Source organism: Columba livia, chromosome 3 (assembly GCF_036013475.1).
Source record: "Columba livia isolate bColLiv1 breed racing homer chromosome 3, bColLiv1.pat.W.v2, whole genome shotgun sequence".
Lineage (NCBI taxonomy): Eukaryota > Metazoa > Chordata > Aves > Columbiformes > Columbidae > Columba > Columba livia.
The window spans coordinates 88,565,601-88,582,521 of record NC_088604.1 but is presented as its reverse complement, the minus strand read 5'-3'; the positions used below and the strand labels follow the sequence as shown (position 1 = coordinate 88,582,521).

Sequence of the window (16,921 nt, the reverse complement as noted above, 5' to 3'; positions counted from 1 at the left end):
TGTATACAAAAGAAAGATGACATCATCTTAATTCTTAACAGCCACAGGACAGGTATGGTTAAAGATTCTGCAAGAATTCTTTAGACTGCAAGGCAAAGACTTTTTATTTCCAAGTTTAGTCACATATAATCTGTGTTTCAAAGTGTCTTCTATTTTCTTGAAGATTGTAAGCCTAGGAAGCTGCTTTAGGGAGCAGGCAAGAGATGCAGTTTTGCACTGTGGAGACTGCAAATGAACTACCTTTTATCCCAATTTGTGCTAAATTCAAATTCACGTTCCTATTTTACTACTTTACTTGCACAGAAAGCTGTCAAACTACTTCTTCCTACTTTAAACGTGACACAGTTTTGAACAGAGAATTTATATCACTTGAGGACAGAGTACATGCTGATTTTTTAGGGTTTTTTTTTAATCAATCATTCTTAATGAGGTTCTACACAAGACACTATTCTAGTCTTCAACCTTAGAACTAAGTAGAAGAACTCAAAAGATATAGTTTCCTCTTGGTTCTTTGTAGACAGTATATTTGGAGTGGGAAAAATTTATATATATGGCATTCTAGATTCAAGTCCTGCTTTTGCTCTAGTGCATACCAACTCCACAGAAGTAAGGAGCATCTTCAGGAACAGAACTGAGGTTTTCAGCAATTTCTGAATTTCAAAGAATCCTCAAGGTGATAAATACAGCATACCTGCTTTGTATTTATAAACCACAATTTAAAATAGTTTGCTGTTGGTCAGGTCTTACTAAATACTCCAGCTCTCAGTCAGGATCATATCTCAGTTCTGCCATGTACCTCAAAATAACAGTGGTTAAATCTTTTGGTTTGGACCAAATATTTTTCGTGCAGTACAGAGTACACACATAAGAGTAACTACTTTTGCATCACAGTTTCTTCACTCCACCGCGTATTCATGAGTTAAGGCCAATGTCTATTGGAGACAGTCTAACGGAGCAACTCTGGTATATGATTACTCCAGATACACCACGCAATACTCACTTCTAAACTGCTTTATACCACATACGTCACTGACCTACACATTTGATCTGTAGGCTCCCCTTAAAACCTTCTACTCTGCCCTCAGTTTTTTGTCCAAGTTGCAATTCACAGCAGCCAGGCAGAAGCAGCAGTTGTGGTGCTACACACTGACTTACCAGCTAGCACAAACAGTGTGTTACCACTGTTGTGAAATGTCTACAAAACTGGAGTGCAATCCCAGTGCATTTACGGTGATAGATGCAACTTCACATAAATTAGAATTTTAGTTTGTCATGTACTTCCTCAATATAACTGAAAGAAAATTTTTTCTCCAAAAGACTCATGAAACCGTTGAAGCATAAAAGAAAAAAAAAAAAAGTTAAACTTAATTTAACAAGAGAATTTGCAAAGAAACCATTTTGCTCCCAGCAACTTGAAGCATCAACAGCTGTGCCAGACAATGAACACCAATGTACGACTGACTTGCAAGAGAGAAAAAGCTAAGCCCAAAATTAAAAGTTTATAGACTTTAGGTGGGTGAAGAGAGTTTGATTTTTTGAACAGTCACGTGATCTTGCAATGATATATTCAGGAGGGATTACTACCACTACTACACTTGTAAAAGGAACGCTCATTACCATGTTTGCTGGGCCGAGAACACACTGAAAACAACACTGCACCTCCCATATCATTCCTTGTTTCACAAGGTTATATCCTGTAGGATGTGGAAGAAAGAATCCAAAGAAAAGGATTTCCAGTAAAAAAGCAGATTTATACCAAAAAGACATCCTAGTGTTCAAGAGTAAACATCTAATAAAGTAGAGGTGAACCATAATAGCAGGTAACACTATTGCAAATGGTAGTACTCTTATAAAATAAGATTTTCCATAGGCTATACAAGCATATAAGTATTTGTTTCCTACTCAGAACACTTACAGTTGAGAGTGGTGTGAAAAAAAAAAAAGGGGGTGCAGGTGGATGTCAGTGATCCTGGAATCAGTGCAGGGCCTTGTGCGGTGTGTTTGACACTTTCAAAAGAGCTGGATGAGTATTAATACTTCTGGAATTCTCTCTACATCAAGCCCACCTGAGCTAATACACTTCTCCCAGAAGCTGCAGATTTAATTAAAAGCCGAAGCGTATCCAGTAATTTAATTAAAATAGCAAGCAATACTGAGTGATTCAATAATGTATGTGTATAATTTTGTTTAGCCCAATGAAAATGCAGGAAAGATAAGACTACTAATAAAGAACTGGAATGAATAATGAAAAGGTCTATACTAACATACTGTACGTGTTGTATTAATTCTAACTGTTCTCCTGGATCCTGTGTGCATTTAGACTTCAAATCACAATACGCTGAATATGGTTCCAGATTTGACTTTCAGTATATTTGCCGAGTTACATTATGTATACCCTGGGTTTAAATAGCTTTCTAGAGGTTGTACCACATTGATCCACAGTCTGACAACAGCTAGACTTGTTGGCCAAATCCCCAGAGAAAGGCAGCTCTATTTCTTTTAAACCTAAAGTGAAATTTATTTTCTGTCTATCCCATATTTACACCTTATGTCCAGGGTCTCTTAGATTCCACATTCTGCTCTATGCCAAGTCTTCTATTCCTGTAGCCTCTTGCTATCTATGTCAAGAGTAATTTTTCTTCTAACCAAAGGGAAACAGAGCTCCATTCAGCAGCTGTATTTATACCATAAAGGAAAACAAGTGCTTACAGAGATGTGCACATCCACCCTTCCCCTTTTTTTCTGGATGCAGACTTACACAACATTCCCTGCTCCTTGTTCAGAATAGGGCAGGACGCCCTGTACACCACTTCTGCACATATTTCAGCAACTTTCAGCAACTCAGGAACATTTAATGGTTATGAAGACCTCTACAGGTAAACATCTTCATTTCAATACATGTAAGAGTTAAATATATTACTTTTTAAAACCTACTGAAGAAAATATTCTACCTTAGTGATTATAATACCCACAAATACAATATTCAGCTCTTGAAACCTTCTTCCAAGGCCAGAAATATTTAATATCAGAAGCCCCTGACACAGACTAATACTATTTTTTAAACTTGTGTAAAAACTGCTGCACACTGATCTCTATACCATTTCCTTAGAAGGCCCTACAGCAACCTAGTAGAGAACCAGGTATCTCAAGTCCCAGTACTGAGCTTTAACACTTTCTTATACCTTAGACATGGAATTTAAGACCACAGGTGGCATTTTCCTTCAGGTAATATTTTATTTAGATAGCTTGTAGGGGAAAAAGATTCTAGTTCCTGGAAAGGATTCTGACTTTTCAAGGCAAACTTTGACAATTTCTTTCAATATTCTTATTCTCCCAGTGCTGATACAGCAATTGGTGTAATGCTTTTTTCTTATTTCTTCCTATGAAGAATTTAGACTTTCACCAACAAAATTCAATGGGCATCATTCCCCGCTACCTAAGTCTTTATTCATGGTCAGTTCAACTATCTGGTGATATTGCCTCAGGATTTGTCTGATGATTAAAGCATATTTGGGGGCCTTCTCTGTTTACTTCAAATATTAAGCACATTAGTAAAATCAGTACTTATGTGAACAGCTATTTGCTACCATAGGGACAAAGATGGATTCACTTTGAGGGGAAAGATCTCTAGGCAGCATCTTTCCTTCTGAGACCAGACTGCACCAGCTTCCTGCTGACCAGGAGAAGCTCCCAAAGTGCACAGTTCTGAGGAAGCTGCTTGTGAGACTCTGAATAAATCAGAACACTGTAAAGAAACAATTCTGATTACAAGGGTAGAGGACTTTAACCTTCAAAAATGTTTCCTTTAACATCTGGCAGGTAGGTGGCTATTATGTTCAATTTTCTGATAAGAAAAAATAACTCGAAGACAGAGCAAATTACTTCCCTAAAGGTGTTGAAAGAGATGGAATTAGAAATAAGGTAGCCTCAGCTAGATTTTTGTGTTCAAGTTCACTAGGCCATGTATCTCTTGTGCATACAAGACAATTAAAAATTGCATAATCTTTTACTTCATGCATATGCTTCTTTCTTCTGTAACCAGAGTACAGGTAAGAAGAGACTTAACGTGGCACACCAACAAAATGCCTTTTTAAAATTCCTCATACTGTAGTTTCCACATGAAAATTCACCTGAAGGTTATATCCTGAAGGACGTACCACATCAGTAGTGTCACAATAAAACCTCTTTTTGTTTATTTTGTTTTGTTTTTAAAAGGACCACACTAACTTGTTTTATTTAAGAAGAACTTGAGGGCTTAAGAGACGGACTCATTTCAATTAGATATATTAATTGGGACTATAGGCTCAGTATACATTATTAAATCAAGAGAATCACCTGCTGCAGAACCTTAGGTAGCACAGTGGAAGAAATGAGCACATGCTGTAAGAAGCCCACCTTAGCTGAACAAACCGGGTGGAATATACTAGAGCCTTCTTAAACTGTACTTCATGATTCCGAACTATAAGCAGGCCATGAACTCCATTTACACTTTTAAAGCTGCGGATAGCTTTCCTAAAGCCTAGACACTAAAGTGTTTTTCTTGGTCCTATCCTTGGAACCCATGATACACCAAGTAGTCAACTGCTTTTAATTATGTAATTTCTAGTATTTTCAGAATACATATTACTCAGAGAGACCAACATTAGTTAACAGCTTCGATTCCCTACCAAGTTAAGAATCCTAGGATTTCTTTTTTTTTTAATACTTTCAGAAATGAAAGCTAAGATTTTAGGCATTACTGGAATGGCTGAGGCAAAAGCACTGTTCTGGGAGCAACTGTCTTAGGAGAACAGTCACCAGAAGACAGCTGAATACGGTACATCTTAAGGCCTCACAGGAAGACTTCCCAGAATTATAGTATGTAACTAGTTACTAGTAAGATTTATTTTTCCTTTAATACTTCTTATTGAACCGGTTGACTCAATCTCCAGAAGCAGTGTGCATATTTAATCTTCATCAATGGAAGTACATCTATTGTACCAATACATAATCATGTCCTGAAGACATTTTGGTTTGTAGCAGATAAACCTTATCCATCTAGAAAGTGAATTTACCTGTGCCATTACAAATTCTTCTCCACAGAAGAATTTCCATGGAACCATGATTTAATATTTTACTGACTTTTAAGAGAAACATTAGTTTCAATACATGTTAGACTACTTGTCTCCTTTTCTCCTCTCCTCTCCTCTCCTCTCCTCTCCTCTCCTCTCCTCTCCTCTCCTCTCCTCTCCTCTCCTCTCCTCTCCTCTCTTTATTCAAATTTGTGTCTTTATCCTGTTCTTTTTAAGATAATTTCTAAATTAACTGAGTAAATAAAATAATTCCAAATTTATTCTGGCACAATCCAAACAAGTGCGTCATCTCCTGTGTTTATGAATGAGCAGCTCTGTTACACAAGCTAAGAATCTGCAGCTGTTTTTCTTTTACCTGTTTTGTTACTGAATTGCAGTAAGACTTGCTGCCACAGTATCTGTAAAAAGGGTACAGTCTTTTCTGGGTGGACACCTTTTGTTTCTGATGGCTACCAGAAATGCTCAGCGCTTCACATGAGTCTGTTCTTCCTCTTAGACCTCTGCTTAGTGGAAGACCAAAACAGATAGAAAGCAACAGACACTTTTAAAGAAAAATTCCACCAGGTTATTACAGATTTATACAGATCTAAGTTAAAAATAGGGATGTGGAAAACTAAGCATAGTAACATACCAGATTTCTCTTTTTTATACTTCTTAACCACGTTTGTATGTATATACATGTACATATACACATAAGACAAGTTTCCAAAATAGTTTAAAAGGTATGTTTGTCAAATATTTTTTTAAAAAAATATGTTCCTGCCCCTGCCAAGATTAAAGATTTTTACAACTTGCTTATAATGCTTTCCCATGGTGGCTGGATGTCCTTGAATTTGCATTTACTCATCAATGTTTGGAAGCCCTTTCCGCTGTTAGTAATATATATATAATATGTATATGTATATAATTTAGCAAGCACCAAATTATCTTTAGAACACACCAGACTCAATTCAGGAGTTGGTTTAGGAAGTAGGATATTTTGTAAGAGATATAATGCCAGTTTGTTCCCCACGGGTTTATTCTGTCAGCTTTCCCTCTGAGCTACTTTTTTTCAAATGACTTCTCAAATTTGTAATTTTGTTCCCTCACAATCACCGTTCACATACAAAAGAATGTGGTGCACTGATAGCTGTACAGAAATTAATATGAAGACTTCACATACATTTTTGGGCATGTTTTTTGATGAGCTGCCTTAAATATTTTTTTTCTCTTATTTTAATAATTAACCTGAGTACCTCTGTTTCTGTCAATGATTCCTTTCATTTTCTTAATAGGCATTTATAATTGCTTGTCCCACTCTCCCCATTTTTTCTGTTTGTTTTTGATCAATGTAGTTAAACATTCACTTACATGTATTTTTTTTCCCCTCTAGGCAAGTAATCTTAAGATTACTCAAATACTTAGTTTGTTGCTTTACCTCCCTTATTTTATACTCATTCGCAGCAGCCCGACTTCTCTTTATCTTTCTTGTATTTTCCTACATGGCTGAATTTGTCATCCGAGGCGAATGTACCGTGCAACATGCACATCTTGTACTATTATCACCTTCTTTATTTTCTGTTTTTCCTGTCCCCTCCTCTAATCTAAGAAAAAGAATGAAGAATCTTAAGTGGTTTTATGTGTTAACCTTATGAGAAACAAGCCACAAAGTGGTACAAATGGAGTCACTGACTATTCGGGCATGCTGATTTTCTGTGTTGCTAAGCAAGAGCAAGCAGCTTGCTATTAAAGTTGTTAGAACTAGAAACCATTTTATCAAGACAGTCTTACCTGCTTTGATCACATCTTGATGAAGCATTTCACCAACTTCTAATAAAAATTTGACATGGCATTTATCTAGTTTGTATTAAAGTCACCTCCGGCACCCTCTCTGAGACACCCAGCACATTGTATACTGGAAAGACTAAAATCTGTGTCCTTTTTCTAGAGCCATGCTTTAGTAGCTAGATCTCTGCCACAATAAGCAGTGGACAGAGATCTATGTGGATAAAGTTATATCCACATGAAGTTCCTAACTAATTAGGAAGGAAAGTTATGCCCTAATAAAGGAGCGGTCTGTGGTGTGCCCCAACAAGGTGCTGCTCCCTCATTCCAACCTGGTATTCTGCGATTCTATGACTTAGCAGCGTGAGGCAGCACCCTGGTTCATTGGCAAAGTTAAGCTCTCATTTCCTGACTCAAAGTCTTACTGCTGTAGAGGTCACTTGTGAATATAAATCCCTTCAATCAAGAAACAGAAAATATCAATACTTGCCAACATCTCACTTATAAAAATTGCAAACCACCATGTTTTACCTTCACCCTTGCCCGAGGTAGTAGTTACTGCAGAGTCTCCACCAAGAGCAGCAGTGAATACACAACTGTTTGAGTCTGTCCACATTCTGGGAAATTATAACTTATTACTACACAACCTAGGCCAGTCCAACTCCAAGAAAAGCTTTCCTGTCCACACAGGCAAGAAATACCACTAACAACTGTTTGATCAGATTGCACCACAACCGAGCAGTTAGTTTTTAACTCTGATCAAACTGGAAGGTTTCAACATCTTCCCAACCTATTAAGCATCTATTGTGGCCAAAGAACATGAAAAACCTGAGATTGCTGAGAAGTACACAAACAATTTGGCAACATCTGTCTAAGGTACTGCTACTGGAAGCTAAAGCTAGGCTTACTGTCCAGAGCCCATTATCTTGGCCACCCCACTGATTGCCAAGAATTCTGGATATGTGGAGCTCAAGCTGCAGATGTGTCCATTAGGATGTGGCCTACAAACAGCAAACCATCATATACACGAAAGCTGCTGAAGAGCTGGCACACTGTACTAATTTAGTTGCTGAATAGGACTGGATCTGACATGACAGGTGTGAAATTTCTTCACTGAACATCTAGAATATTCTTGTACATCTTATGTAACTCCAACCATATTAAGGACAACTGCAGACTTGTGTGTGTTGGCTTTACACAGCAAGTGATAACAGAACTACTTTCTCCTGTAAAATACTAAGCCTCTGCTATAAAATTAAGCTAGGCTTTCTGTGCAAATAATTTCTATGGCTTAGAAGTTTGCAACTCGGTATCTTTTAAAAATGTACACAACTTTATGTAGTGGCAATATACATCTAGTCAAGTAATTAAGATAAGGCCCATGAATTTATTGTGTAATTTGCAAATAATCAAACTGTATTTTTCTAAAACACATTTCCAGAACTCCATGTTATATAGCTACTTTCACTCACAAATTGCTGCCCCTCGTTTTAAAGCAAGTCTGTGGTAACCACCTGCTTATCACATCACTGAACTGACAACTCAATTCTCAGATCAAGGATCACAGGCAATTGATTTCAGACTGCTTCCATTTTCCTGCAGAAATGCTGTCATAGAATGTAACTCAAATAATATGATTCCTGTAATTCCCTGATGATATAACTGCTCACTGTATCTAATATTAAAGAAATACTTTATTTCAATACAACAGTTATCCATTGTAAGATAGTAAGCTATTGAAAGGCTCACCCCAAACCAGAGAACATTGCTGTCTGGAAAACATGCCCAGTGTAACTGTCATCCAGAAACGTTTCACAGGAAGCTGGTTTTGTTCTAGTAGTGTTGATTTAAAGGTTATCCAGTCAGAAAGGCACAAAATGAGAATTCATTTTAAAATTTCTCTTTCGCAGTGAAGCTTCCAAAGTGCCTCAGCAATTAACAATTCCTATCACTTCTCCCAGTTCACCATGTGAAAAGGCTCAGAACTCGTCTTACAAATTGCTCTTTTGAAGATCAAAGGGAAGCTGAATTTGTCTGTATGTGCTCTGGATGAGTTTGTAATTTACTGGAACTTTCAGAGGAGGCTTGGCAGCACGCTCGCTTGACAGCCCCGGGGTACAGGATTCGGGGGAGCTCTGTGACTCTTCCCTTCTGAGTTCCTTCCTTGGCTTTAATTGGCACCTCATTAGAAATTAATGAAAATGACATCCTCTGTTCTTCCTGCTCCAGGCACAGAATGCTACAAAAAGGCCCATCACAATTCATAACACATTCAATTTATATAGCAATGGCTCTTAAGCATTATTTATGAGATGTGAATTTCTTGTCAGCAGTTAATAACTTGTACAGAGCGGAAGCAAAATGAAAAGAACTTGAGAGTATACGTGTATGAAAATAAACAAATCTTTCTACATCTGAAAAATGTTGTGTTTGAATCTGAAGAACCCTTATTGGAACTCCTTTCTCAGTAGTGAGTTGTTTTCTTCATGGCAAAGTCCCGCAGCACTGTCAAATCTGTCTAAAATTCCATGTCGTGTCAAGGGAACGAGATCAGCAGCATCACCTCTCTCTGGACAGGCTTTACAGGAGAGAGCAGGGCCAATACAGCAGAGTCTACCAAAGATCTCCCAGTTTGGTGTACAGCAGCAGCCCTCTCTGACCCCTTTTACAGAGGTTGTGCCCCATTGCACAAGTCCCAGTTATGCTGGATTAATATTTGCATGTATGTCTATATTAAAACATTGTCCAGTATGTACAGATTTTTTTTTCTACTATGTCTCACTAAAAATCTCACTGGAAGACTCACCAGGACACAGCATCAAAAAAGGAGATGATTTCCAGTACTTTTAACATTGGGACAAGAAGATGTGTAACAGCGAACAATAAAATTGCTGTTCTGTGGAGTCTTAAAGAGTTAAGTATCAAACAATGTTTTACCTTGACCATTACTTTTGAAGAATATATGTGCTTATGTTACATAATTATATTTTGAACACTTCCAGTTAAACATGCATCATTACCTGTGCTTTGCATTCTGACAAAAAAGATAACCTGATCACACATGGATTTAGAAAATCTTTTAAATGAGAATTTTAACACATTTATTCTGTCCCATTTCCCAACACCCCCCTGCCCCCAGGGTTTTTCATCTGGCTTGTCATTCATGACCTAAAGCAACCTAGTTTTACAGACAGAAGGGCAAAGCCAGTGAGAAAGGTTTCTAAGGCAGCTGCTTTAAAAATGCTGATGAGTCTTGGTAAAGCGGTTCGGGTGATGCGAAACTGAAATGACCTGTGTTGCACAGTGGTGGGGTTTCGTTTGCTTCTTATAATATTAGTATGACAAGTAAGCCGTGCAGGGTGTGCCTATGTTCACATCAGATGAGAGCATTTCATTATAGATAACGCAGGTCCTGAATTCAGTATTAATGAAACATTATAAGCACACAGATAAACCAAAGATCGCTGGTCTTTTCAGCCCTCTTCTAAACATGGAAATAGAATCCTGCCTCCCACTTCTCCCATTAAATGTGTGGAATAGAAATGTTTATTATACATCCTTTAAACTATATAGGATGCAATACAGGAATGTAAACTTTTATTTCCTCACTTATTGTTGAGGAACACTGCATTTTTTTTTCCATATTCATGTTTTATTAACACATTTTATGAACTTTAACCGAAGTATTTCCATAAAGCTGTATATGCAGTAGAAACAATTTAAAGAATTCCTACAACATTTATATTGCAACAGTGTTGTTTTATGGAACTACTTCAAGAAAACTTGAGAGGATCCAATTAGATATGTTTGTCATCCAGTCTGCAATTAAAAAAAGGCGGGTCTCATTTTATTATTTTAAAAACATTACTCATCAATGGAAGGACTTTTAAAAAGTTGTTTTCAACTTTGTTGCTTGAACATAGCTCTAATTTTTCAGAATCCAGGAAAGTTTAATGATACAACATAATAGCTAAGTCATCTTTTCTCCAGTTCTCCCCAAAACTTGTAAAACTCTCTCTTGCTCTAAATATTGGGGAGGATTCTTTTATTTCAGTCAGGTACCTGTGAGCAGCCTCAGTCATTTGATGTGTGAAAGCAGCAGAGCAAGAGCAGAAACTCCTGCCTCTGCCACGCTGAGCAGAAAGAGCCGTACCAAAACGTGTCATTGATGGTGCTGAATTTCTTCAGTTTGATAAAACTATTGCTGACTACTTCAAAGTATTCAGACGCATGATTTCCTTAACAAGAATTTGAACATTACAGCTTTTAATTTTACGTTTGGTGGCTTCAAAGATAACGTATGTTAGTTCTGTGTCAGTGCTCCAATATCTGAAACAAGGCCTGTCTCATGTCCGAAAGAGCACAACACAACACAAATTCCTAAGGGCTGGAGACAGACAGATACAGAAGAAAATAACAAAGGATAACATGGAATCTTTGCGGCTTTCTACTGCTTCTCTTCAATTGATATTTGTTATTCAGGACAGAATTAATTAACTAGGTCTTTGCAATGAGCTTAGCCAATCCTTTCTCTCCCCCCTGCTGCTCAGAAGGATGCGCCTTCTATCCAGAAAACATTTTAACAGAATATTCTACATTTCATGGGTGCAATAGGAATTGAACCTATCATCTATGCAAATCTTTTGGAAATTACTCCCCTGCTGAGACACAATGAAGTAACTAAACAAACTTGTCCAAATGTACCAATACAAGCATGGTCAGAGAGCACAACCATAAGCTTTCAATACGTGATTGTATGAAAAAAATAATCAGCAGTTGTAACTACCATGTGCAATATCACTGGGTCTGATGAGCACATTTAAACCAGTTATGAATACAATTGTTCCACGAAGGAGAGAGAGCATCTCCTCTGGAATCCAATCACATTAATTATTATTTCAGAAAGATTATTTGTATGTAATATGAACCCCCAAATTGGCTGTCAGCATGAAATTTCATGCTCTATTCAGTTCGCTGAACAGTGCCATCAGCTTCAGAAAAGCCAGGTTGGATGATTTTAACTGTATGGTAAACAAGTTTTCCCTCTTGCAAAAGCTGTGAGAATGAAAATATTTCCATTTTTTATTTTTTTAAATATTTTTTTTTAAAAGGTTTTTTTTAAACTTTTTAATAATAAAGTAATTATAAAATGCAGAACTGTAAATGCTGACCTATGTCTCTTCAAGCTCTGTAAAAACCTTGTCATCTTTGCATATTTACCAAGTGCTTTGTGTTTCTTCTCCTGTCAAGTGGGTATGATGCTCTCTGGCCTTACAGGCACTTCTGAATCTGAATTCATTAATATCCAAGATCTCTTGAGACAAGGCAGTACATCAAGGCCAAAGTTTTAAAGGGGAAATTAGACAGAAACTAATTATGACTTTTTGCTATCAGCGGAAACTACAGCTTCTGTTTAAAGTATCTTTGAAAGATAAAAAATGCAAGTGTTCTCTGTATTTCCAGCTCCGATACGGATCCGAGCACGGCTGAGTTAGAAAGCCGGACGCTACTGACAGACGGTACTCACCACAGCGACATGATCCCAGTTCCTGCTGTACTAGCTCCAGTTTTGTTTGGCACTGGAAGCATCGGCGTCTACTCTTCTGTTTGGATCGACTGGTTTCTTCAGGCCTGTCATTACTGTCATCCAGTAGCCGTGGCCGTTTCACAGGAGAAGGCTCACTCTCCGACTGTGAATCTGTTGTATTCACAACAAATATTTTAGGAAAATATTAGAACTTCCTTGCTGAGGCATCCCTTTGGGCAGATTGAAGGTATATTGCTTTCAGCTGGGGTCACCACCAAGCTGTGTGATATTTCCCATTCTATTGCATATATGCATTTTCTTAACAATCAAAATGAGCGTCAAGTAAAGGACAAATTCCCTCTGTTCCCTGTAAGAACCCCTCCTGCTGGCAGTACTGAATAGAAAATGAAACAACAGCTTCCTTCCAGCCATGGCTGGGTCGTATAGAGATACATGTAGAGTACACACCATCCTAAACAACTGCAGGCTTCACCTGTCATCTTATTTAGTTTCTCCTGTGTGCCTCCTTCATCCTCCCTGCACAAACTCACTGAAGCAGCTGCTGATAGAAAACAACCAAACGTGGGTTCAACCCATTTCCTCCCTGAGAAGGAGGGAGTTTTTTTATGGCACAGCATGTATATTGTGTCTCTGATGACGGAAGGTGGTAGATGAAAGCACCGTACCGTGCTTCCCTCTCTTTCCACATGGATAACAATTTATATGTAAATTAGTGTACACCAACAATACAAATCCAAACAAAATGAGCCCAACCATTAGATGCATGCTGTAAATTCAAAGTACTCAGCCATTTTTAAAGAATTAGTCAGAATACTATTTGTATTAATAGCTTTATAAATTTCATCTTAGAAGAAAATAGTGTGTGGAAAACCTTAAGAAGTTCAGGTAGCGTAGTGCCTCTTTTTCTTTCTTTTATGTTGACCTGGGCTCTAAAGTAGCACATGAAATGCACATTACTGACTGGAAGGTGGGATGCCCAAGCCTAATTTGTGTGGCATGTCAGAGGCAGTAGGATCTTCTACTCTGAAATCTGAGTCAGGTCAGGATAGAAAAGAGAATTTCTCTTCCCAAACCTCTGCACAGCAGAATAAGTTCTGTATTTCTTTTTAAAAGAAGTTGCAAATAAATTTAATTCAACCTGTATTCAAAGTAAATTGTTTGTAGTAGTGTTGCAAGTAGACTAACAGCTGAAAGCCATTACTGCAGCCAGCATTCCAGTGCAAGATGGTGATCAAGGGAAAAAAAAAGCATTAGTTCAGTTTAGTTCATTTTGAAAGGACATTAATTCAACAAATAACAAGATAACTATATCTTTTTGGCAGGACAGTAGACTATTGAACATGTTTTTACTTTTGCATGGTGTCCTGTGCTTATGGAAAATATGTCTTCTCTGTTTTAGTTGCCCTGGATCAGCAAGGAAGAGATAACTGTTGTGGCTAAAACATGGTACATATTCTTGTTATTTCAATTAGCTTATCTGATCCACTGCTTATCAACATCATGACTTTCCTTGACCAAACATCTAATGAAGTCAGAGGAGGAATACCTGCTGGCCTCTGCCTCCAGGTATGCTCCATTAACTTGCCCTGCGTCCTCACATGCGGTATAAACTAACACACTTCCCTTATCTGAGTTTCAGACCCTGTCTCACAGTGGTTTTCCACTTGTTGGACTCCAGTGTTACAGCCATTACAAATACACAGCTTACCTCAGTTGGATCTATTTTATTTCTGTCATACTGCTCTTAAGATACGATGAAAATGTTCCTGGGTTTTCAATAAGTACAGAGTCCCCACATCTCACATTTAATAGAAAAGTGAGCTGCTTTCTGCACAGTATACAGGTGGTAAGTTTTTATTATGCTGCAATAATTTTATCTGATGTGTGCCTCAATACAGGTTTCTTTTTGATCAATGTCATAGATTAAAACTTGGACCTTACAAAAAACATCTATTAGGCCTAAACTAACATTCAGAACATAACGTACTCCACCTCTGAATGCCTGGCTGTGCAGAAGCCTTGACGAGGAAAAGTAAGTAAAGTAGTGTGTAATGAATTAATACAGTCATGGAACACTGAGTCCTGTCCTAAATTAAATCTCTGCAGAGGATGATCCCAGAGAAGGATCCCCTGGACAGGCTGACCGACTCTACTCCACAGCAGCGGTCCATGCAGACACTGGTTTTCAGAGCGCACAAGAGCAGGCTGGCCTTGAACCTTCCCCACGCAGCAGCTGCACCGTAACCTGCCTGACTCGGGGTAGCAGAGCCTGTTCCAGCCCAACTCATTGCCAAAGATGGGGAAATAGATGATTTGCAGCTCAGCCATTGCTCAGAGAAACAGATACACTACCGTTTTGAAATAGCTACCTCCCACACATCTTTGCTTCTGGAGATGTAAGCCATTCTGCCACTTCTCAGAAATGAAACTGGCATTCTGAGTTAAGCCGATGGAAACCATAGCGGTCTGCTTATTATAAAGTCCAATTAAGGGATTCATGTGCATGAGTCAACCAGCGTCTAATCAGTTAATGAAGCCATGTGCCTTGATGAGAAACACATCTACCCCACGTCAGGCTAGTAATCCTATAATTAAAATATTTAATTATACATATCCTGTTAATTGGTGATGACTAATCAAATATTAACATAAGATGGTTATATATGATAGAAATGAAAAATTAGGTATCTAATTTTTTAAAAATGCATATATTTTTTGCCATAAATTAACCAGTGTTAACACTGAGGTACACTTAGCCTGACTCCCAGGGACAGTGCCAGGTATCTGATCACAAAGGAGCACGAGCTAATACTCATTACAATATGGACCAACAGCTCACATGCTCCTCCTGGGCAAGTACAAGGAGAGAGGAAAAAGCACAGATAAGAAGTCAGAACTTTTACATTCAGTCCTGCATGCATTTCTTCCAGACCATGGTGCCTTCCAAGATACTGACGCAAGCAATACAGGATGCAAAAGAAGTCTTCCAGCACCTGGAATCTTGCAACATTAAACTTCAGATAGCAAAAGGAAATTGTCGTGCACAGCTTTACTACCTCAATTGCAAAAAAAAATACCCTATGAAAAGGGTGAAGTGCTGCAACTCGAGTCAAGACTAAATTCTGCATGCGAACTATTAAACAATCAAAAATGGCTACAGAGAACAGGACTCTTTCAGCTGGTGACTGACAGTAGCTTTCCTTAGGAGAATGATTTGTGCAAAAAAGAAAAACAACAATAGAGATGAGACATCCCCAAAATTTCACAAACAGATGGTTCAGCAGAGCAACTGCCATTGACACTTGCCTATCATCATTTTAATTCAGAATTAAGAAATAAGGATTCTTCTAATCTGTATCTGACGATGGGCATTCTTCTAGTTGTGGTGGCTCTATCGAAGTCCAATTTGAAGTGAAAACTTGAAATAATTTAGCTGAGCAAGACTGAAACTGGAGGCTTGACTGGAAACAATGAGCAGAGCAGTGCTCTTAAAATCTCTATTATGTCTTGGACATAAACTCACATTTGCTCCTTACTGTCAACTGTTCTTGCCTCCATGACTCATGTTCTCCCCTCAAAATCTTCCAACTAAATGGTGTTACAACTGCCAGAGCTGAATCCCACCATCTTCCTCTCATGCCATAGAAGGGTTTGCAGGCTGCGAGCACATCACTTCACTAACAATCACAATTTCTTTTTCATGGCATTTTGGGGAAGCTCCAGGCCCAGCAGAGCACGGGCTGAGAAAACGTAACAGGGAAGCAAGAAGGAAGAAAGGAAGAGATGGGAGAGTACTAAGAGGAGCCCTCCACTGCTGCTGCCGGCTTCAAGAATGAGATGAATCTGTTTGATCTCTGGTTTGATGACAGCTTCTGAGGCACTCCATTTTTTTTTCCAGAAGGACCCCATCACACTGACAGACTGACATTTCCAATCTCAGCTGCCTGTGCAAACACCAGTAAGAGCAATAGTTAATGAACCCTCAAGCATCACTGCCATCTCCTCTGAAAATATTTTAAAAGGAGCATGAGCTGTTAAAACCTCTGTCCACAAACTTGCACAGTCACAGACTTTAACTACATAGCAGGGATTAACTAAAATTTGAGCAATATCTTGCTGGTTTTTTCCTTCATTATTCCATTTTTAGATGAGGGATTACTTAATTCCCTGGCATGTTGACTATGCATTAGAAATTTCATCTAGAGGAAACTACCTCTTTACAGATCTTTCCTATCACATTTACCAGAATCATCATTTAAAATCATCTCCTCTGCTTCAAATGAACCTAAAATTAACACAGTTGTTCCAAAACCCATTTGCTTGTTGACTATTAATGCAGAGACAGAAATTCAAGATTAACATCTTATAAGGCAAGTCTGACAACCGTGACCACCTCGGTTCCTCCCTGTTGCTGTATAATGCTGTGGAAACAGCTGTTTTGAATCTCTGGTATTTACACTGAGATGAACATCTCATCCTCTCACGTGATCAAGCCTGCATCTCAAAGCTGCATCAGAAACCAAAGCGCGCACCTTTT

General features: G+C 38.3%; 1 protein-coding gene and 1 long non-coding RNA gene across 5 annotated transcripts in view; one reads left to right on the top strand and one right to left on the bottom strand.

Annotated features, from left to right (window-relative positions):
* The window catches only part of ZFAND3 (zinc finger AN1-type containing 3), a 139,422-nt gene that overhangs the window by 9,400 nt on the left and 113,101 nt on the right, over nucleotides 1–16,921 (bottom strand). For all 4 annotated transcript variants that reach the window (XM_065058132.1, XM_065058130.1, XM_065058133.1 and 1 more), the window contains one exon: nucleotides 12,364–12,534. In XM_065058132.1, the coding sequence (XP_064914204.1) occupies nucleotides 12,364–12,534 (171 nt within the window). The remainder of the gene's footprint in view (nucleotides 1–12,363; nucleotides 12,535–16,921) is intronic.
* Nucleotides 12,492–14,168, top strand: LOC135579100 (uncharacterized). The gene is made up of 2 exons (XR_010471541.1): nucleotides 12,492–12,610; nucleotides 13,784–14,168. It is a non-coding gene; the product is annotated as an uncharacterized LOC135579100 (long non-coding RNA).